At 40.5% G+C, this 22,730-nt stretch overlaps 1 protein-coding gene and 1 long non-coding RNA gene across 2 annotated transcripts in view; both read right to left on the reverse strand.

Annotated features, from left to right (window-relative positions):
• The window catches only part of trpc4ap (transient receptor potential cation channel subfamily C member 4 associated protein), a 33,418-nt gene extending 20,980 nt beyond the window's left edge, over nt 1-12,438 (reverse strand). The window contains exons 1-4 of the mRNA XM_062978780.1: nt 12,199-12,438; nt 4,414-4,542; nt 2,576-2,692; nt 235-292 (exon numbers count right to left, since the gene is read on the reverse strand). Of these exons, the coding sequence (XP_062834850.1) occupies nt 235-292; nt 2,576-2,692; nt 4,414-4,542; nt 12,199-12,384 (490 nt within the window). The 5' untranslated portion in view covers nt 12,385-12,438. The remainder of the gene's footprint in view (nt 1-234; nt 293-2,575; nt 2,693-4,413; nt 4,543-12,198) is intronic.
• Nucleotides 1-22,730, reverse strand: part of LOC134298447 (uncharacterized) — a 374,816-nt gene that overhangs the window by 177,397 nt on the left and 174,689 nt on the right. The window lies entirely within an intron of this gene.

Consider the following 22,730-nt stretch of genomic DNA (forward strand, 5'->3'; position numbering starts at 1 on the left):
AAGTCTTTTATACATAAAATGCAATCATTGGATTTATTCTTCAAACCTTCAGAAAAACATGGCTTTAATCTAAAATTTACCACCTCAAGCTATCATAGAAATTCTGACCTAACACTGAAATATTTACACATAGTTAAGAACATATTATCCTACATTAGTGAACACATCTTTCAAGATACAGGGGGAAATAAAAGAATCAAAATAGCACTTTATGAAGGATAGGCATTTACTTACTTTTCTGTTTTTTCTTCTGTGTAATAAGAGTTGGCCTCATAAGTATTTCTACTAGTAGCTGTGAATGAAACATGAAATGACTATAGATATATTTATATAAAATGGTGTAACTATTACTTTAATAGTAGCTTTGAATTGTTTGTTTCAGCATTAATCAAACTACTAGGTGCTCAATATGCCTCTTTTCCATACTACACAAAACAGCCAGTGTCTCTGCTGTTTCTCTTCATAACAATAGTCATATTTCAAGAGCAGGTGCACAAAATGGATGTGTCCAAACATAACCTGCTCATACCTGCATTCTGTACACATGTCTTAAACTTGTGAGCTCATAAGGTATGCACAAGGAGGAGAAATATCTGTTTTCCTGTTATGTATGTGGTCAGTGTTCACAGGGTGAGGTGAACAACTGTGTAAAGACAGGAACTAATTTTATCTGATTCCATGAAGGCTACACCTGCCTGACAATGTATATTACTACTTGCTATTTTGGCAAAGATATAGTTGATACGTCTTGATATGTCTTCAAGTTGATACCGAATACTAGTGATCCTATTTTATGGTTTCCATGGGAAGATTTGTTCAGAGCTGATTTGCTATTGAGTGGAATTTGAAACCTGGTTACAGAGGGACTTAGTCCAGTACTCAAACCACATTATCATGTTGACTCACAAACAGCAATGTTTATTATATCTAAGTTGGGAACTATGGGCAATGTCTTCTAAGCAAACCAAGATGTAAGGCAACAGTGGCCTTGTGGCTGTTTTCTGCCTTTAAAGCCCATCAGGTCTAGTCAATATGGTAATTATAGAAAATAAAGGCAAGAAATCAAAGGAATCACAATCTATCCACCTCCAATATAATCATGGCTTCACGTACTGGTTTCTCTGGAAGCCATTAATCAAAGTTCCAGTTCTGAGATGACAAGAAGCTATGATCAATCAATTTCCTAGTTTGGTTTATCACTTGCACAAAGGAAGGAGTGAAGTGACTATGTTCGCATATAACAGCTTAAGCGTATTAGACTGAGATTTGATGACCTGAATTTAGAAAATTCTAGAGCAAATACAATAAAATGCATAGAAAAAACACCGGATACACATACACAAAACTGCAAAAATTTGGATTTTATAAACCTTTAAAATCCATTAAATTAAATGATACATATTAAAAAGTTCACTGCAGTCATTTAGTAAAGGCTTGTTGGAATACAAAAAGTTTCAACTGCTGTCAGAAGACAGCCAAAAGGAGCTACCCTAGCCTCAAACCATCAAATAAGCCTTCTTCCCATCAAACACACATGAAAGGAATGCAGAGCGCTATAATCTAGCAATCCCTATTAAGAAAACAAAGATCTGGGTGTGCATTTTTCTTCCATTTTTGTTGTTTCTATTGTATCCTTTCAAGTTATTGCTAACTTATAGCAACACTAAATTAAAGTTTTCTTCATAAAATTTAGTCATAGGAAGTTTACCATTGCCTTTGTCCTATGTTCAGAGAGTATGGTTTCCATGGCCAAATGGGGATTCAAACTGTGATCTCCCACAGTTCTAATCTAACATCCATTTACCTTCCCTTAAATTGCAAATGCAACCTTTAAATGTTTTAAATTTGATACTAGACTAGAGGAACTGGACTGAAAAATGTAGAATTCTTAGAGGAAACAACATTATTCAGAAAGCAGTTGCTCCAAAGATAGGAATATGAGGAGCTTCTTCCCCTTTGATGGACTTATTTCATTCCTACAGTTTGTTAAGAGTTATTTCCTCCTTACTGCAGCAGCTGGCATAGTTAAATGCAACACTTTCTGATACTCAACCAAAACATAAAGCGACATTGGCCATTGATAATAGTTTGGTATGTAATGGTTACCAAATTAAGACACTATTTCAGATCGCAGATCCCCCACCTCTGCCTTATTGCTTATTAAAAATGTACAGTTTCTCCAGCACAGCACATTTTGAGTAAATATTTCAGGGGGACTGTATTCTGTAAGTTTTTCCAAGTACTTTGCTATAAATAATATAATGATACTACCCTGATGAAGAATATCACTTAAAATGCAACAGACATTTCTAGTGCAGTTTAAAGACATGCTTTTGCATTAGTAAGGATGACTTTCATTCTCTTTTCCTTTTCTGATCACATATAGACCATGGGCTGCTAGTAGTCTATGTCTGAGAGAGGCAACAGTTTTCTTTCCCAAAGGATGAACCATCTTCATCTAGAGGGAACTACCTTCCTAATAGCCAAGAAAGAGATTGTTTCAACCTTGAGCAAAACCCACACTGATTCTTTGAGGAGAATGCTAATAGCAAAGCAGAACCCACACATCACTTACATCAACTCCTCCAAATAAGTCAAATGTGTAGGTATTTGGAAAAGTGGATTCTTGAGCAGACTTTCTTTCTTCTGTAACAAATGCCATGGCTTCCATTGAAAGGAGGGGAGAAATCTCCTGGTAGGAAATAAAAATAGAGTTCAAATGCTCAACTACATTTCATATCAAAAATAATTAGTCACGTTACAGGCAAATGTTATTGAGTGGATGATACTAATAGCATTTTCAGAACACCAATTTGCAACACCAGATGGTCTATTTCATCAACAAAGGCAGACTGAGTAACTGCATCAGCTTAAGATAACAGAAATAAAAAGTACAAATAATGGATCACAGCTAAGTCATATTGTAAGTATACTCATATTGATATCAATAAGCAAGTTAGTAATGACAAATGTACATTCCCCACAGTTTTCAGTCTAATTTAAGTATGATCGAGTCTTGTTCCAACAAAACAAGACTCGCTTGCTGTCAGTCAAGCCAGACATATGAAACTTCCAAATACAAGGTTATAGGGGAAATGTCAAATGAGCAACCTTTAAATTGTGAGAAATTATAGTTTGCTCTAAAAGAAATTGGAATACCCCAACCCTAACCCTCTACAGCAACTTCTATCACTAAAATGAGAAACAAAAAATGATCAAGGGATTTTCCATTAAGAGAATGCCTTGGGATCCAGAAAACAATGGAAATGGTTATTTGCTGTCAAGCTAACTTCGACTTATGGTGACCTTATGAATATAGGACCTCCAAGAGAGCCAGTCATTAAATGTCTTGCTCAAGTCTTGCAAACTGAGGGTCATGGATTCTTTGACTCAGTTCAGGTTAATGGAGAACTTCTCCCCCCCCCCCCCCCCCAATTTCCTACCACTTTACCAAATATTATTGTCTTTTCTAATGGGTTTCACTGTTTCATGATATACCTAAAGCATGATAGCCTCAGTTTAGTATCTTCCCTTCTAGTGAAAGTTCAGGCTTGATTTGTTGTAAAACCCACTTATTGATAATTTTAGCATTTCATTGTATCCACTGAATTCTTCTCTAGCAGATTTCAATGAGTTGATTTTCTTCCTATCAGTTTTTTTCAGTATCCAGCTTTCATGCCAACACTTAGAAATTGGAAATACTATAACCTGGATGATTCTGGCTTTAATATTAAATGTGGCTTTTACACTCAACTAGTAATTTCATGGACCCCTTCCCAACTTTTAGATGTTTTCCAATTTCTTGACTGAAGTCTACATTTTGATTTCTTAAGGTATAGGAATTCTCTGAATATTTCGAACTCTTTGTTATCATTTTAAATTATGCAAAGCATCTGTGGTCATTTCTTTTTAAAATATTCAGTTGTAACCCTAGTTTTTCATGGTCGGCTGCAATTTTCATCAGTAATCATTCCAAATATTTTCTATTTATATTTTCAGCCAGTTATATGGCATCATTTACATGTTTTAAATTGAGAGTGGTCCATTTCAAAAGTTTGGTGCCTGCCTCTCTCCTTCTAATTTTGATTTCTCCATATGTTGTGTAACAATTAAACAAATAGAGTGATAAAATGTAATCTTGTCTGGTTTTTTTGCTAATGGGAATCCATTATGTTATTTGATCTAGTGTCCTGACAGTGGCCTCTTGTCCAAAGTAGTTTATGTACCAGGAAAATCAAATGTTATGGCATTCCAATTTCTTTTAGAGCAAACTATAATTTCTCTCATTCACTTCAGAATCAATGAATTATGTGCAATTTGTAAGGACACTGGTTTACTACATCTCAGGAAAATGAATTCAACAAAATACATCATCCTTCATACAACAGTCTCTTTATGATTAAGAAATCTTACCTTTAAGATGCTTTGGCACTGGGAAAAGTCACTGTTGGGGTGGCTGTTTTCATACAGCTTTTGTAAAAGCAAAGGAATGCCATTCCATTTTGCTTGTTTATCTCTTTCCTTTAATAATGCTTCTGTAATCTACAAGATATGAGGGCAAATACATTTTTAGGGGATGTTGCATCTTGTCCATGCTTGCTGATAGTCAATATGTTTTCAACTGAAAGCTATTTTATTTGGTTGCATGCATGCACTATTATGCTAAATGTTGGCAAACATATTGTTCAATTTTTAACCAAAATTACTATCAATAAATACTAGGCATGAGATACAGCATACTCAGACGCAGCTGGCAGATCTCTTGCCATATGGGCAGTCTACTCATGGTCTTATGGCTGTTCTTCTCACAGTTGCTTTGATTTGTACAGGAGACCTCTCATTGCCAATCTTATGTGAGAAATATGCTCAACATCTGGAGCAACTGCAAGAGACACAACTATACAACCGAGAAGGTATTTGCACTCCCTACAGGAATGGGTCCATCAGCTTTCCCTGGACATGCCAAGCTGTAGATTTCTTCTGTATAAAAATTATAATGTTCAAGAAAATGAGAGTAGGCAAAACAATTGCTACTCCCCCCAATATTTATCCTCTAGACTGGTTCACTATCTGACGTCCCTGTCCCTCGAGGTTTTTATTCTGATCCCTTTCTCACCCAGAGTTTTTAATTTTTAATCTAGTTTTTTAATTGTAGTGTTCATGCGGCCCGCCCTTGTTATACTGCTGTTTTGATCTTATGTTGTACTGTTTATTTTATGTATTGTATTATTTAATTGCATTATGATATGATTATATTGTATTGTCCTGGGCATGGCCCCATGTAAGCCGCCCCGAGTCCCCATTGGGGAGATGGTGGCGGGGTATAAATAAAGTTTTTTTTTTTATTATTATTATTATTATTATTACTGTATTTCTTCAGTTCTAAGACCCCCACTCAAATGTTGCTAAAAACAGGGTGCATTTAGGAATCATAAGTGAATCTTACGTATTTTTTGTTGGTGGTGGTACTGAAGTTAGTGTGTGCCTTACAATTGATGGAATCTTAGAAACAAAGAAACACTGGAAAAAACACATTTTAAAATTGAAGGCAGATTGTGGTTTCTGTTCTAAATATAAGACTGACTTAGAGCAGTGCTAAACAAAGTGGTGGTCCACAGACCACTTCCAGTCCCCGAACTATTATTGTTATTAACTGCTGAGTTGCACTGAATTTCCAGAAAAGAAAAATAGGTACAGCTAACGGGTAAAAAATGTGGTGCCTACCCTTGGTACATTAGGAAAAAAAACCCTGCCAGTTCTTGACATCAGATAGCTTGGGAAGTACCTATATAAGACAATCCTGAAACATGTTGATTCAAAGGATTTTCCTGCTGGTAGAATAGGGTAAGCGATAGAATTATTCCCAGGGTTGTTGTATGTTTTCCGGGCTGTATGGCCATGTTCTAGAAGTATTCTCTCCTGACGTTTCGCCCATATCTATGACAGGCATCCTCAGAGGTTGTGAGGTATGGAGAAACTAAGCAAGGAAGGTTTATATATATCTGTGGAAAGTCCAGGGTGAGAGAAGAACTCTTTGTCAGTTGGAGGCCAGTGTGAATGTTGTAGTTAATCATCCTAATTAGCATTGAATAGCTTCATCTCCTGGATTCTTCCTGCCTGGGAGCATCCTTTGCTCGGACTCATTAGCTCCTGGTTCCCATGTCTGGAACTCCTCAGTTTTCAGAGTGTTGCTTCTTATTTACTGTTCTGATTTTTGAGTTTTTTAATACTGGTAGCCAGATTTTGTTCATTATCATGGTTTCCTCCTTTCTGTTGAAGTTGTCCACATGCTTGTGAATTTCAATGGCTTCTCCGTGTAATCTGACATGATAGTTGTTGGAGTGGTCAAGCATTTCTGTATTCTCAAATAATATACTCTGTCCAGGTTGGTTCATCAAGCGCTCTGCTATGGCTGATTTCTCTGGTTGAATGAGTCTGCAGTGCCTTTCATGTTCTTTGACTCATGTTTGGGTGCTGCATTTGGTGGTCCCTATGTAGACTTGTCCACAGCTGCATGGTATACGGTAGACTCCTGCAGAGGTGAGATGATCCCTCTTGTCCTTTGCTGACCGTAGCATTTGTTGGATTTGTTGTGCTTCTTCATCAGTTTGCCTATGCGGTCAGTGGTTCCCTTGATGTATGGTAAGAACACCTTTCCTCTGGGTGGATCTTTGTCTTGACTCTCCTGGCTTGTTCTTGGCCTTGCAGCTCTTCTGATGTCTGTGGTGGAGTATCCATTGGCCTGTAGAGCCCAGTTTAGGTGGTTTAGTTCACCTTGGAGGAGGTGAGGTTTGCAGACTCTTTGTGCACGGTCTGTCAGGGCTTTGATTGTGCTTCTTTTTTTTTACTTGGGTGATGGTTGGAGTTTTTATGAAGGTATCTATCTGTGTGTGTACGTTTTCTGTAGACTGTGTGGCCCAATTGTTGATTGGGTTTGCGGATGACCAGAACATCTAGAAATGGCAGTTTTCCTTTTCTTTTTCCATGGTGAATTAGATGTTTGGGTAGATGCTGTTGAGGTGGTTCAACATACAACAACCCTGTGATCCCGGCCATGAAAACCTTCAACACCACATAGAATTGTTCCCCCTTATCCCCTGTCCTGAAATGACTCGGGGGCCGGGAAAACTTTCAGTAACATAGCGAGAAGCAGTGCAGACTTTTTCTGGGGAGGGGAGGGAAATCAACAAATGTCAAACTGTTACTAGTAGAAACCCACAACTGGATCAAAAGTTGGATCAGAAACATCATCAAACAAGCATCTGATATCAGACCAATAGACTGACATGTTTCTCTTCAACAATTATAGTATGATGACCAACATGTACAAAATGTCAATATCAGTATCAAAAATACCTGCTATTCCCCATGAAAGATTGAAAAGTTTTTATTTATGACCATTTGAACAGTTAAGTATGAAAGATAAGATTTTTTTCACCTTGATGATGCAAATACACAGCAAACATACTTGACAGGAGGCTAACAATGCATTCACAAGAACGGAATGTTTCTCATACAAAGCAAGATTTGAAAATGTAGTTATCATGCATGTCAAAATCTGAATACAAAGAAGATTTTGTATACTGAGACAGACTACACCGTGTGACCTTAATTACAACAGCTCTTCAGTGCCAAGCAGATTGTAATGGCTTTCAGAAGAGGGACACTGATATTTATTCAAGCTCTTAACAAGAAAATAAAATGTGGGTTGTTGTATGTTTTTGCCTGTTGTATGCCTGCTATCAATGTGGGCGAAACGTCAGGAGAGAATACTCCTGGAACATGGCCATAAAGCCCGGAAAACATACAACAACCCTGTGATCCTGGCCATGAAAGCCTTCAACAACACAAAATAAAATGTGTTTTTACTCTTCTGAAAATTATAACTTTTGTTTGTATACCTTCATGGATGCTTACTTTTAATACTAGAATACTTTCATTATTATTTATACGTGATTACAATTGTAAGTGCCAAATGTCCTTATTCATGTCAAAGCAGATGTTAAAGCCTTGTAGAATTATCATGCCAAGCCTCTACTCGAGCACGTATACAATACAACCAATACTTTATTTACAATCCCAAATTGCCATAAGTGACAGCAGTATGTTCTCAAATTGCCTCTGACATGATAAAAAGCAGCCAGATTGTACACCTATAATCACGTGACACAATTTTTCCAACTTCTAAAAAGAGAACACTTATCTCCAGTTCATCTTTTTAAAAAAACCACAAATCTAGATCCTATTATGTCTCCTACTCATCCAGTATGCCTTAGAATATGGTAGGCAACTTTTCTGGCTTCTAAAGCTACATACAATGATGAAGGGGCCATATATACACACACAACACTATTCCCTCCACATATCCAGAAATGGTAAGATTTTAAAGATCTAAATATTTCTGGGAGAGGATGGAGGTGAAAAATCTTTTACATAACTGAATGTTCTAGGGACTCTTGAATAGGACGAGCCTATTCAAGAGCCCCCGGTGGTGCTGTGTGTTAAAGCGCTGAGCTGCTGAACTTGTGGATCGAAAGGTCGCAGGTTTGAATCCGGGGAGCAGAGTGAGCACCCGCTCTTAGACACAGCTTCTGCAAACCTAGAAGTTCGAAAACATGCAAATGTAAGTAGATCAATAGGTACTGCTCTAGCGGGAAGGTAACAGCGCTTCATGCAGTCATGCCGGCCACATGACCTTGGAGGTGCCTATGGACAATGCTGGCTCTTTGGCTTAAAAATGGAGATGAGCACCAACCTTCAGTCGGACACTACTGGACTTAATGTCAGGGGAATCCTTTACCTTTACCTATGAGAAATTGAAAATATTTTCTAGTCCTCATTTTAAACTGTTTTCTCCTCTTTACTAGCACAGAAACTAGTATTAAAAGAAGTCAGCCCGGAAAACATACAACAACCCAGTCAGAATTAAGTCCCTAATTTTCCACTTGCCTTCCTATTCAAAAATTGTAACAATAAAACACAATTCTAAAAAAACTTTAAAAACCACATCTCCAATTGACACAGCCAGCAGTGAATGATTATAGGAATTATGGGCTATTTCTATACTTAGTTTGAATGATTTTATAGCAATGTCATGCAACAAAGCAATTGCAAACATTTTAATTCCGTGCAATATGTTACCATGAGCAGTTTTCTGTACAATTGACTGTTACGATATGTCTAGGTAACTTTGAGCCACCTTGAATCTTTTTTGGGAGTTTGCAGGGACTTAATATGCTGAAATCTCGGTGTTCACATTTTAAAAAAAAAGTAGTTCCACCACTAGAAGAAAAAAATGCTTGCATGTGCACTGGCAAAGATTACAAATACAGGTTTCCAAGCACATTTGCTACCAGTCATTGTGCCAAGAAGAATACAAGAAAACTGAGAAAATGCATATAGCGGAAGGAGCCCATTTTTGAAGCTTCAAAAACCATTCAAGTTGACTACAATTATTATAATTTGTTTATTTATTAGAGTTATATCCCACCATTCTCCCAGGAATTCAGTTTCAAAAAACTTCAGTACTATTAAACAACAACATTGCTTTTTCATCAAGTGTGGTCAACATTAAGAACTAGAAGATAAGATATCAAACCAAAGATTCTCTTTGACTAATGTGTGATACCAGCAATCTCCCCACTAATGTGTCATACTTGCACACGTTGCCTACAACTTTCTTTCCTTCTTGGAAATTTACCATGAACCAGCATTGATCGATGGCCTACCACTTTCAGTAGTACTGTTCTAGTATTGATAAGAAATGGCAAAACCAGCTTAAAACAGTATACTTTATTTTCCAAACAGTTATGAAAAAAAAATGAATGGAAGTTAAACTACTCTGGTAATGAAGCCAAATTTTCAACTCAGAACAAATCTTAAACCTCCAGAATTTAAATCTGTTTCATAAAAAGCTGTACATATTTTTAATCATAAGAAACCTGTTCCACTTTTTTTACTAGCATTGCATCACCTCAGTATTTATACAGATGATTTGGGTACTGGGCAGACACCAGATCAGGAACACTGGAATTGTAAGGAATTATTGATAATGAATACTACTATATTATATACTTTAATCACTGCCCCACAAAAGGTTCAGACCATATATAGTAAAACACTGCACATAGCTAGGTAAAGTAAAGGTTTTCCCCTGGCATTAAGTCCAGTCATGTCTGACTCTGGGGGTTGGTGCTCATCTCCATTTCTAAGCCGAAGAGCCGGCGTTGTCCGTAGACACCTCCAAGTTCATGTGGCCAGCGTGACTGCACGGACCGCCGTTACCTTCCCGCCGGAGCGGTACCTATTGATTTACTCACATTGGCACGTTTTCGAACTGCTAGGTTGGCAGGAGTTGGAGCTAACAGCAGCCGCTCACGCCGTTCCCGGGGTTTGAACCTGGGACCTTTCGGTCTCCAGCTCAGTGCTTTAATGCACTTCGCCACCGGGGCTCCATATTGCATATATTGCACTACTCTATATATATTGCAATACTCTATAAGCAATTGTCAAAGTAATCAAACATTTATCAAGACGGATGAGTTATGATCTGTTAACACATGGATTCCACTGCAGCTTTCAGTCACATTCATACAATTAGTCACATATGACCTGGCATGGATACTTGTGTCTGTGTGATGAGATCAATAAAAGCCACCTTTACTGAGTACATGACACCTTAATACTAGAGAAGGATGAGTCAAGCTTCAGGAACTATTGAGACACTGTCCTGTTCCAGACTTGTCAAATTACAGGCAGAAAAAAGTTCCAGCAGCAAACCCAAGCTTCTCTCGATGCTGAAAAAGCAGCCATACTGGGTGTGCGAAGAGAAATGGCCCCAATCTCCGTTGAGGGCTCTCTCCAGCTGCAACAGCATTGTTTATAGGATAGTGGGAGCGAATTTTATGTTCCAATCCAACCATGAAATTGCTTGGACTAGAGTTTAGAAATTATATGTGTGTGTGTGTGTGTGGGGGGGGTGCATCTACAATGTAGAATGTTGACGTAGTTTGACACCACTTTAACTGCCATGGCTCAATGCTATGGAATAATTGGAACAGTGGTTTTAACAGGGTCTTCAGCATTATCTGCCAAAGAGTTGTTGTTTAAGGGTGCAGAAAAGAAGGCGCTATGGCCATGTATAAATGTGAGAGGGAGTAGGCTTGTTTTCTGCTGCTCTGGAGACTAGGATGCAGAACAATGGCTTCAAACTACAGAAAAAGGAGATTCCACCTAAACATTAGGAATAACTTTCTAACTGTGAGAGCTGTTCAGCAGTGTAACTCTCTGCCCCGGATTGTGGTGGAGACTCCATCTTTAGAGGCTTTTAAACAGAGGCTGGATGGCTATCTATTGGGGGTGCTTTGAATGTGATTTTCCTGTTTCTTGGAAGGGGATTGGACCAGATGGCCCACGAGGTCTCGTCCAACTCTGATTCTATGAATGCTGGTACATCACCAATCTTCAATTCTTATGATTCCATAGCATTGACCCTTGGCATTCCAAGTGGTGTGAAACTGCATTAAGTCTATGGTGTAGATCAGCCAAACTTCAGCCCTCCTACCGGCTATTAGGAATTGTGAGAGTTGAAGACAAAAACACCTGGAGGACCAAAGTTTGTCCAAGCCTTGTGTAGATGCATCCTTGGACTATAACTCCCAACCTCCCTCAGTTAGAAATGGTCAATAGCTGTACTTGCTGAGAGATACTGAGGGCGTTTCTGCACTGCAGTTTGACACCACTTTAATTGCTATGGCTCAACGCCACGGAATGCTGCAATTTGTAATTTGGTGAAGCACCATTCCTCTTTGGCAGAGAAGACTAAAGGACTTGCAAAACTACAACTCCAGTATTGCACAGCATTGAACCCTGCCGTTTATAGTGGTGTCAAACCGCATTCATTCTACAGGGTAAACACACCCCAAGAGCTTCATTTTAAAAAGGGGAAGAAAAAAGGAAAAGAAGGGGGCGGGGAAGATGGTGCTCACTGCAAGCTGTGAGAAGGTGCCTATTGTCACAGGAAAAGAATGGGGGGGGGGGGGGGAGAAACAAACAGCCCCGACGAGCCTGCCACGTCTGGAGTGGGAAGAAGGGAGGCTACGGGGGCTGGAAAGGGACACGTGGCTCCACGGCGCCCGCCTTCGCCTCCTCAGAGGCCTAACATCCCCGAGAGAAGCCAAGGCCCGGGTCCCGAAATACCTGCGTCCCGCGCGTCAGGCCCCGGCCGCTCAGCTGCGCCCGCCGGAGCTGAGTCAGGATATTCGCCGTCGCTCTCTGAGCCCCGCACCGGTCCGGTTCGGCAGGAGCAGGCCCAGGCCCGGGCCCAACCACCGCCATGGCTGTGTAGGCCCCCTTTCTTGCTCCTCCTCCTCCAACCGCCGCCATTGCCGCTCCTGCCTCTGGCCAGACGCAAACAGGAAGCGCCCCTCCGCTTTGTAGCAACGCCTCCCGGGCGGAGCCCCCACAGCGCCACCTACTGGCCGCAACGCTCTCAACGCAAGCCGGGGCCGCCTCCTCATTGGTTGGGAAAGGGCCGCATGCGCACTTGGCCGCACTCTTGGGCAGAAGGGGTGAAAGGCTTTGGAAAAGCAGAGCTCTCAAGATTCCAAAGCGTTGAGCCATGGTAGTCAAGGTGGCCTCAAACTGCATTAATTCTACAGTGTAGACGAGGCATGGGCAAACCTGGGCCCTCCAGGTGTTTTGGACTTCAACTCCCACAATTCCCAAGTCATCTTGTCTGTCTCTGAGGACTCTGTATAACCAAGTAGCAACAGTAAGAACAGACCATGGAACAACAGACTGGTTCGAGATTGGGAAAGGAGTATTTATTTATTTCTCACATTTATATCCTGCCCTTCTCACCTGAAGGGACTCAGGGCGGCTTACAACAGTGGCAACAATTAGATGCCCATACAAACCAATATAAAACAGCACATAAAACACATTATGAATTTAAAATATACATTTCAAACATAAAATCAGATCCGTTCTTCCTCATGCTTTGTCCATAGTTCAGTCCGTGTCATTTTCACCATTTATTGATTAAAAGCCTAGGCACACAGCCATGTTTTTAGGACTTTTCTGAAGCCCAACAGATTTGGAATTTGACGCATCTCTCTTGAGAGGGTGTTCCACAGCCGGGGAGCTACCACTGAGAAGGCCCTGTCCCTCGTTCCCACCAGCTGCGCCTCCGAGGCAGGTGGGACCGAGAGCAGGGCTTCTCCAGATCTCAGGGATCTTGCTGGCTCATAGGAGGAGATACGTTCAGACAAGTAGATTGGGCTGGAACTGTTTAGGGCTTTATAGGTCAAAGCCAGCACTTTGAATTGGGCTCAGTAGCATATCGGCTTAACAAGGGGGTGGTGCGCTCCCTGTAAGTCGCCCCAGTTATTAATCTGTCTGCCGCCCGTTGTGCTAGTTGGAGCTTCCGGGCCGTCTTCAGAGGCAACCCCACCTAGAGGGCGTTGCAGTAGTCCAAACGGGATGTAACCAGAGCGTGGACCACCGTGGCCAAGTCAGACCTCCCAAGGAACGGGCGCAGCTGGCGCACAAGTCTTAGTTGTGCAAATGCTCTCCTGGCCACTGCTGAGACCTGGGGCTCCAGGCTCAGTGATGAGTCCAGGAGAACCCCCAGACTGCGAACCTGTGTCTTCAGGGGGAGTGCTACCCCCATCCAACACAGGCTGTAACCCTATTTCCTGTTCAGAGTAGGGCAGGGCTGTATCTTCTCACCCTGCCTATTCAAATTGTATGCAGAACACATCATACGATGTGCGGGGCTTGGTGAATTGCTGGAAGAAACATTAACAAACTTAGATATGCAGATGATACCACTTTCATGCCTGAAAGCGAGGAAAGTGCAAAAGCTGGGTTGCAGCTAAACATAAAAAACCCCACTATTATGGCAGCCAGACTGATTGATAACTGGAAAATAGAGGGAGAAAACATAGAGGCAGGGACACTGTATGTTTAGGCGTGAAGATTACTGCAGACGCAGACTGCAGCTAAACATAAAAAAACCCCAAGATTATGGCAACCAGACTGATTGATAAATGGCAAATATAGGGAGAAAACGCAGAGGCAGTGACAGACTTCTAGGCACGAGGGTTACTGCAGACGCAGACTGCAACCAGGAAATCAGAAGACGTTTACTTCTTGGGAGGAGAGCAATGGCCAACCATGATAAAATAGGGAAGAGTAGAGACATCATACTGGCACCAAAGGTCGGCATAGTTAAAGCAATAGTATTCCCCGTAGTAACCTATGGATGCGAGAGTTGGACCATAAGGAAGGCTGAGTGAAGGAAGATAGACGCTTTTGAACTTTGGTGTTGGAGAAAAATTCTGAGAGTGCCTTGGACCGCAAGAAGATCCAACCAGTCCATCGTCCAGGAAATAATGTCCGGCTTCTCACTGGAGGGAAGGATATTAGAGGCAAAGATGGCCACATCATGAGAAGATAGGAAAGCTTGGAGAAGAGAATGATGCTGGGGAAAATGGGAGGGAAAAGGAAGAGGGGCCAACCAAGGGCAAGATGGATGGATGGTATCCTTGAAGTGACTGGCTTGATCTTGAAGGAGTTGGGGGTGGCAATGACCAACAGGGAGCTCTGGCATGGGCTGGACCATGAGGTCACGAAGAGTTGGAAGCGACTGAACGAATAAACAATAAACAAAGTCCAAAACACCTAATTGGCCCAAGTTTGCCTATGCCTGGTGTTTTCTCACCCCAAGAAGAAAGTTTGGCTCTGTTTTATTCAGATTAGCAATGTAGATAATACATTGCTTCTCCAAAGTTCTTGGGACCAGAAATGAATTGTACTGTGGATTTTATTTTGCATTTTGGAACCACTTTCATGTACATCATGAGATATCTTGGAGATGGGATTCAAGTGCAAATGTGGAATCCATTTCCAATAATAATAATAATAATAATAATAATAATAATAATAATAATAGTCCCAGTGGTGATCGGCACCCTGGGTGCAGTGCCTAAAGACCTTGGCCTGCACTTAAACACAATTGGCGCTGACAAAATCACCACCTGCCAGCTGCAGAAGGCCACCTTACTGGGATCTGCACACATTATTCGCCAATACATCACACCGTCCTAGACACTTGGGAAGTGATCCAATACAACAGCCAGCAGAGTGTCTGCTGTGGACTCATCTTGTTGTTTTTCAAATAATAATAATAATAATAATAATAATAATAATAATAATAATAAAGCTTTATTTGTATCCCACCCCCTCTCCCAAAAGGGATTCGGGACTGCTTACAACGTAAGTCTCAAATGTTATCAGTTTGCGCTGCTGCCTCCTACTGTTTTGTTTTAAAAAGAACAACAGGTTACTACTACTACTACTACTACTACTAATAATAATAATAATAATAATTTTATTTCTTACCCGCCTGTCCTCATGGCTTGAGGTGAGTTACAAAACAATTAAAATACATAAGCACACCAAAAACAGCACAAATACACAAATACACACACTAAAACGTACCTCCATAAAAGTTACACACCAAAACGTACCAAATACATACTAAAACACACAAAGTAGAGATCAAACAAAGGACACTTAAAATTCATGTTTAAAGACTGTCCGAGTAGGCCTGCCGGAAGAGATCGGTCTTCACTTGTGCCTTAAATTCTGACCGCTGATTTAGCTGTCTGAGCTCTACTGGCAGGTCATTCTAGCCTTGGGCGGCTGATGAAAAGGTCCTCTGGGTGGTGGTTGCCAGTTGGGTTCTGGCTGGTTGAAGCAGACACCCCCAGAAGACCAAAGTGTGTAGGGTGGATTGTATGGGAGAAAGTGATCCTTTAGGTAACCTGGACCCAAGCCATGATGGGCTTTAAAGGTAAAGTATGCCTTATCAGAAATACTTGGAATCGAAGGGGTTTGAATGTTTTAATAACTATATTTGCATATACGTACGTAATGGGATATCTTGGAGATGGGACCCAAGTCTAAGCATGAAACTCATTTAAATTTCATAGGCAGCTGATACAAATAGTATTTATAGTATTTTTTACCCTCAACAATTTTAAATACTTTTGTGCATGGAAAAGTTTGAATACATTGCCCCACAAGGAAGCAAAAGTGTTACTACCTCAACCACCCACATGGATAATTCTGGATTTTGTTGTACAGGCAGTCCCCAAGTTATGAACAAGATAGGTTCTGTAGGTTTGTTCTTAAGTTGAATTTGTATGTAAGTTGGAACAAGTACATTTTTAAGTGTAACTTCAGCCATATATATACAGTATAAGCTTTGGACAGCATAGGGAAGGGTTAATGCCCCTATGGTGTTTGTTTTGCTATCTGTGCCCCTATTCAGAAGATTTCACCTCACTTTCTTCCCTTGTGATAATTGGATTTTGAAAAAAATGTCTTGTGGAAACAAGGATTGGCAAGAGAGCTTCAGCGGAGACACCTTTTCCCCACGATAACTCTTTCAGGAGTGGATTTCCCTTCCTTAGGGGTAGATTCCTCTTACTTCCTGTTGTCTCACCCCCGGTTTTCATTATGAGTTGTTTGCAAGTCAGATGTGTATAACTCGGGGACTGCCAATATTTTGGATTTAATGATTCTGGATAAGGGATACTCAACCTGTACTGTTGTTGTGTGCCTTCACTTCTTTTCTAATATATGGGGACCCTATTTTGGAGTTTTTGCCTCCCTCTGGGGCTGAGAGTGTGTGACATGTTTAATGCCTGGAGGACGTAATAGCTGAATGAAGAAAAACAAATTGAAACTCAATCCAGACAAGGCAGAGGTATTTGCTTACTACAAGGGTCCTAACCTGGGGCTGGAGGTCAGCAGCGGCCCTAGGTTTTTTCACTATGTAAGCAAACCTAGGGCTGCCCCCCTCCCAAAAAAATTATGCCCCCCAACTTCCTGGAGTTCCCCCAGCGGAACTCCAGGAAGGCCTCATTTTCTCGCGAGATTTCATGAAATCTCGCAGAAATCTCACGAGAAGAACGAGGACTTCCTCGTTCCATGGTGAGCAACCCAATGGTCGCCGCCGCCGCGAGAGCACCCAGAAAGGGCTGTGCCCGAAGCGGCGGCTTCACAGCTTAAATTACGAACCAGCCCTGGTGGAGGTGTATCAACCAGTTCTCGATGGTTACACTCCCCCTGAAAGTCAGCTTGTACTTGCTCCTGGATCTGTCTCTCCAAATATCAGCTTAGGTAGATGTGATTATTATCCGTTTTGGCTAATGTCAGCTGTACCCCTTCCTAGAAGTAAAGGCCTAAAGATGGTAGTGCGTGCACTCGTATCCTCAAGGCTGGTCTTCTGCAATGCGCTTTACATTGGGCTACCTCTATACCAAGTTCATAAACACCAATTTGTTCAAAACACCCGTTATCAAGACACTCCGCTGGTTGTCAATTAGTTTCTGGGCAAAGTAAAAAGTGTTGGCTTTGACCTTTAAAGCCCTACATGGGTTGGGTCCAAGTTTCCTACAGGATCGCCTTCTCCTTCCCAATCCGCCCTTTAGGACACTTAAGTCTTCTGGGGGATGGTTACTCCTACCAGCCAGAACCCGACAGGCAATAACCAGAGGGACTTTTCATTGACTGCCCCAAGATTGTGGAATTACCTGCCAGAAGAACTCCAACAGCTAAATAAGCTGACAGAATTCAAAACCCAATCGAAGACCTATCTCTTCTGGCAGACCTACCCAGTCAGTTTTAAACTTTGAATTTTAACCTACATGTTATTAGTATTAACATTGGTCTTTGCTATATGTATTTCCATACATGCATTTTAATGATAGTATATTTTGCATCTGTGCTTTAACCATGTTTCACCATTCCTTAGCTGTGAAGAGAAGCAAGTAACAAATACAATATTATTATTGTTGTTATTGTTATTATTGTTATTATTATTAGTATCATCACCTAATGGGTTTCCTTGGCTGAGCAGGGAGTCAAACCCTGATCTCCAGAGTCACAGTCCAATGCTCGAATGCACAGTCCAGTGCTGCTCCTCTACTCCCTCATTGGTTCTATTGCTGCTACTAATAAGAACAAGTGAGGAACACAAAAACAGAAACTTAACCAGCAGGAGTGTATGTGATATATAATATAATGCAATATTCGTAACAAAAATTACTATAGTACAGCATTTTTATTATTCATATAGCACTTTAGAATATTTGATGCACTTCACATCCATTATCTCAATAATCTCTCATAAAGACCTTGTAAATAAAGTTAAACTGTATTATTACTCTCTTGTGTCACTTCTGAAGTGCAGAGTGAATAGGTACTTAAATTGTAACTGTGTGCACTTTTATATCTGGGAGTAAATCCTATTAAAGACCAACAAACCTAAATATGTACACAATTAGGTAATTTCCAGAGGAATGGCAATTTTAGTGTGTGGCAGCTTGAACAAGAGTCATTTGAGTAGAATCTAAGTCCTGAAATATATGATCCAGGGAAGTCATGCTACCCCTCTATTCTGCCTTGGTCAGGCCACACCTGGAATACTGTGTCCAATTCTGGGCACCGCAGTTGAAGGGAGATGTTGACAAGCTGGAAAGCGTCCAGAGGAGGGCAACTAAAATGATCAAAGGTCTGGAGAACAAGCCCTATGAGGAGAGGCTTAAAGGACTGGGCATGTTTAGCCTGCAGAAGAGAAGGCTAAGAGGAGACATGATAGCCATGTACAAATATGTGAGGGGAAGTCATAGGGAGGAGGGAGCAAGCTTATTTTCTGCTGTCCTGCAGACTAGGACATAGAACAATGGCTTCAAACTACAGGAAAGGAGATTCCACCTGAACATCAGGAAGAACTTCCTCACTGTGAGAGCTGTTTGGCAGTGGAACTCTCTGCCCACTCTCTGGTGGAGGCTCCTTCTTTGGAGGCTTTTAAGCAGAGACTGGATGGCCATCTGTCGGGGGTGTTTTGAATGCGATTTCCTGCTTCTTGGCAGGGGGTTGGACTGGATGGCCCATGAGGTCTCTTCCAACTCTTCTATGATTCTATGATTCTATGTATGCAATCTTCACCTCAAGCTGGCAAATGAATGACAACCAGTGTGGTATAATAGTGTGTGTGCTGGATTGGATGCTGGAGACGAGGGGTGCATATATATTGTAGAATTACTGCAGTTTGACACCATTTTAACTGCCATTACTCAATGCTATGATTTCTATAGTTTTACAAGGCTTTTCTGCCAAAGTGCTGGTGCCTCATCAAACTACTACTCCCACATTTCCATGCACTGAACCATGGCAGTTTGACTGGTGTCAAACTGTACTAATTCTACAGTATAGACGCACACCAAGACTTAAATCCCTGCTCAGCCATTGAAACCCACTGGGTGGCTTTGAAAAAGCCACAGTCTCTCTGCCTTAGAAGTAGGCTATAGCACGCCTATACGTAAAAAATGACTTCATGGCACACAATATAGATAAACAGAACAATTTCCCCCTCTGTATTTTGTTTGTATCTTTTTGAGACCCTCCTGTAGTTTTGTAGTGTTAGTAAGAGGAATTATATATCACACCCTTCAATCATTTGTGGATGAAAGCTGGAACTATCTGGCCAAGCAAATCTCAGTGTGATCAGCTCATGGGATGAAAATTGAGAAGGCCTTTTCGCTTCACAACTCAGGTTCTTAAATCCTGATCCTTATTGGGGATCTTTCCTAAACCCATGTTACCCCACAGTACCCTACCCAAAATCCTTTCTCCTTCCCTCCTACCCTACCCACATTTCCCCCAGTTTATTGGTTGTTTGTTTGTAAAGAAAATCTTCAATAAAAACAATTTTAAAAAATCCTGATCCTTATTCTCGTCCACCCTTCCTCAATTCCTTCGAAAGTATTATAGGATTCAATGCAGGATCCTTTTTTAAAAGATGGAAAAATGTCTCAGTACTTCGTCTCTCTTGTCATTGTCACAGTTCCTCGCATGTTTCTTTTGGTTCCTTCTGGGCCCAATTTATCCAGTATCCTCTAGAAAAAAAGGCCCAGTTCCTTTTCATTGCTCACATACTTGGAAACCAAGAAAACAGTCAAGTGTCAATAAGATGAAGCATCAAGCCATGCCAGGAGGCCCTGACTGGATTTGCAGCTTCTCTGGTCTCTGGTATTACTGAGATAGACTTCTGTTTATTATTTCATTTATATCTCACCTTTCTCCCAACACAGGAACTAAGCCAGCTTTGATAAAGTTGGCCTTCCACATTTATGGGTTTGATTATTTGTGAATTTGGCTAAGAAGGCCTCTCTGGGAATTAGATTGTGGAATTCAATCAAAATGCACACTTGGCCACACTGAACATTATGGATTGTACTGTACATACTAATGCTGCATGTATCTTTCTCCTCTATATTAGCTGCAGTCAACAAGTCAATAAGACATCATATTAAATATATTAATATATCTAGAACAGATTTAACATTTATGAAATAATACATCAAATTATTAAGTGAGCTGGAGAAAATAGACTCATTCAAGAAACTTAGCCACTTACTCAGTGCCTTGTTAAGGTCCTGGAATAAAATGGTCAAAAGACGTTCAAGGCAATGGCCTTGTGAAAAACTATATGATAGAATATACAGTATTGGATTTTCCCCAACCTTTTGGTAATAACACAATTGATAGGAAACATGCAAGACGGGTTCTTATTTGGGGTTATTATGGGGGTAAAAAGTATATATGAAGCATAATGATGCATAATGTGCCATATTTATGTTTCAGCATGTTGGGTACCTATCCACTGCATCATCTGGAGGATCAGAAGCTGAGATCAAGGTCTACAAAAGGAGTCATATTTATGCTCCACTAAGATGCAACTAATGGTACTTTAATTCTGGGTTTATTTATTCAGAAGCATATCATTATAAGAACTGCTATCCAACTCTAGAAGAGGATGACACAGATCAATTTGCAGCTTTGTGTGACTTCTGCATCTCTATGGATCTAGAAAGAGTTCTATATTGGCTTCATGAGACCATTCACAGACCTAGAAAGCTGGCATCAACCTACATACTGCAGCTTGGGAGATGTTGTACATTTCATAGTTTATGGCATAATGAATCAGGTCCTCTTTGGCTAAATTACGGAGACAAGCAGGGGGAAAGGGAGTGTGAGTGTGAAGGGAGGTCTTCGAATCCAGCAAACATTACTCCTTCAAAAACAGATGAATCCTACTTCTTACTACTTCCAATTCTGTAGACCACTTCACTGTCAAATGCATTAAAAATGCAGCCTTTTTGCATGGAGTTCTTGTTGACATCATGAGCACTATTTAGATGCAAATTTCACTGCTTCTATGTTGATGTAAATCCTTAAACAGGACCTCAGAAGGATAGGGTGGTGGAAAGAAAAATAAACTAAACACAGGTCCCTTCTCTACAATTAGTGTCAGAAAATAGGAACTGTGCTGCTCCTTCCAGACAAACTGTCTCATTGGAATGAAAAGGCAGGGACAGAGTTGGCAACATGGATCTTCTGTTTCACAAAGTCTCTCTGAAATTGTTTCAGGATTTAGCCCTTTTGCTAGCCCATTTTTTATCATTTATTATTTATAAAAAGTGCCTAATATGCAGTAGGCATGAAACCAAAATAGAAAGACAAGTCCCTGCCAGTGGGGCCACAGTTTAAGAAACTTGAGACAAAAAAGCAAAACCGAGGGAGCAGTGGGGGATGGGGATCCTGCCAGTTTTGGGACAATAGAGATAGGAGTAGAAAAAGGTTAAAAAGTATATAGAACTTTTAATTTGGGAGCAAGAAAGAATTTTAAAAATGCATCAAGTACAATATCAGCAGAGACAGAAAAGGGGTTTGAACATATTTATTGATGAACATAATTACCTACTTGTTTAAGAGGCAGCATTTCTTTGTTTCAGCATTAGAAATATTTTAGACAAAGAAACAACTAATTTTAACAACATTAACTTGGATGAATAGAACTGCAAAAGGGGATAGTTGTTCTCTGTCTTTTACTGGATTGATTATTAGGAATGTTTTAGACCAGCTATGCATCACTAATAATATATTAAATTACATTATCTGTTCTATGTCAATTATCCCTTACAAAAAAGTGATGTGTTTCACAGAAAAAAAAAAACTGCATTTCATTCCTATCTTCACTTTAATAACATGATAGCTGTGGTTTCTACTTTCCCCAGAGCTGGCACTTGCTGGCTAGGAACCTGTCCTGTAACATAAAAAATCCTAGTTATTGCCAACTGTGAAATTATAGGTGGGCATTTTTTTTCTGGAACAAGTCTACATGCATCAGAAGCCTCACCTGACATTTTCCACCCTGAACACATCACATTTTGATTTCATTCTAGCCCAAGTAATTCTTAGGGGAACATGTAGGAAATACTAGGGAGGTAGGGCTAAGAAAGAAGCATGCCTAAATAGCCACTGAGAGTCACAGTAGACAAAGTCAAAGTAGACAATACTGAGCTTGATGGGTCACTGGTTTGATTCATTAAATGTTGGTGTGCCATCATGATGACCCTGAGGCAAATCTATCACTTTATTATGAGTGTCCTTATTCAGGGTCTTGATCATTAAAGTATACACAGAACAGATAACCTTTCAAAGAGAGGAAACAGACAAGTAGAGGACCATCTACTGGTAGTTATTAAACAGGGTAGTGCCAGTTCACAAATCATCAGTTAATAACCCCTGGAAGTTGGAAGAACACAATAGTAATTAATGGACACAAATATGGCATGAGTCCCTGGCAATGG

The sequence above is a fragment of the Anolis carolinensis genome, chromosome 4, assembly GCF_035594765.1.
Source record: "Anolis carolinensis isolate JA03-04 chromosome 4, rAnoCar3.1.pri, whole genome shotgun sequence".
Lineage (NCBI taxonomy): Eukaryota > Metazoa > Chordata > Lepidosauria > Squamata > Dactyloidae > Anolis > Anolis carolinensis.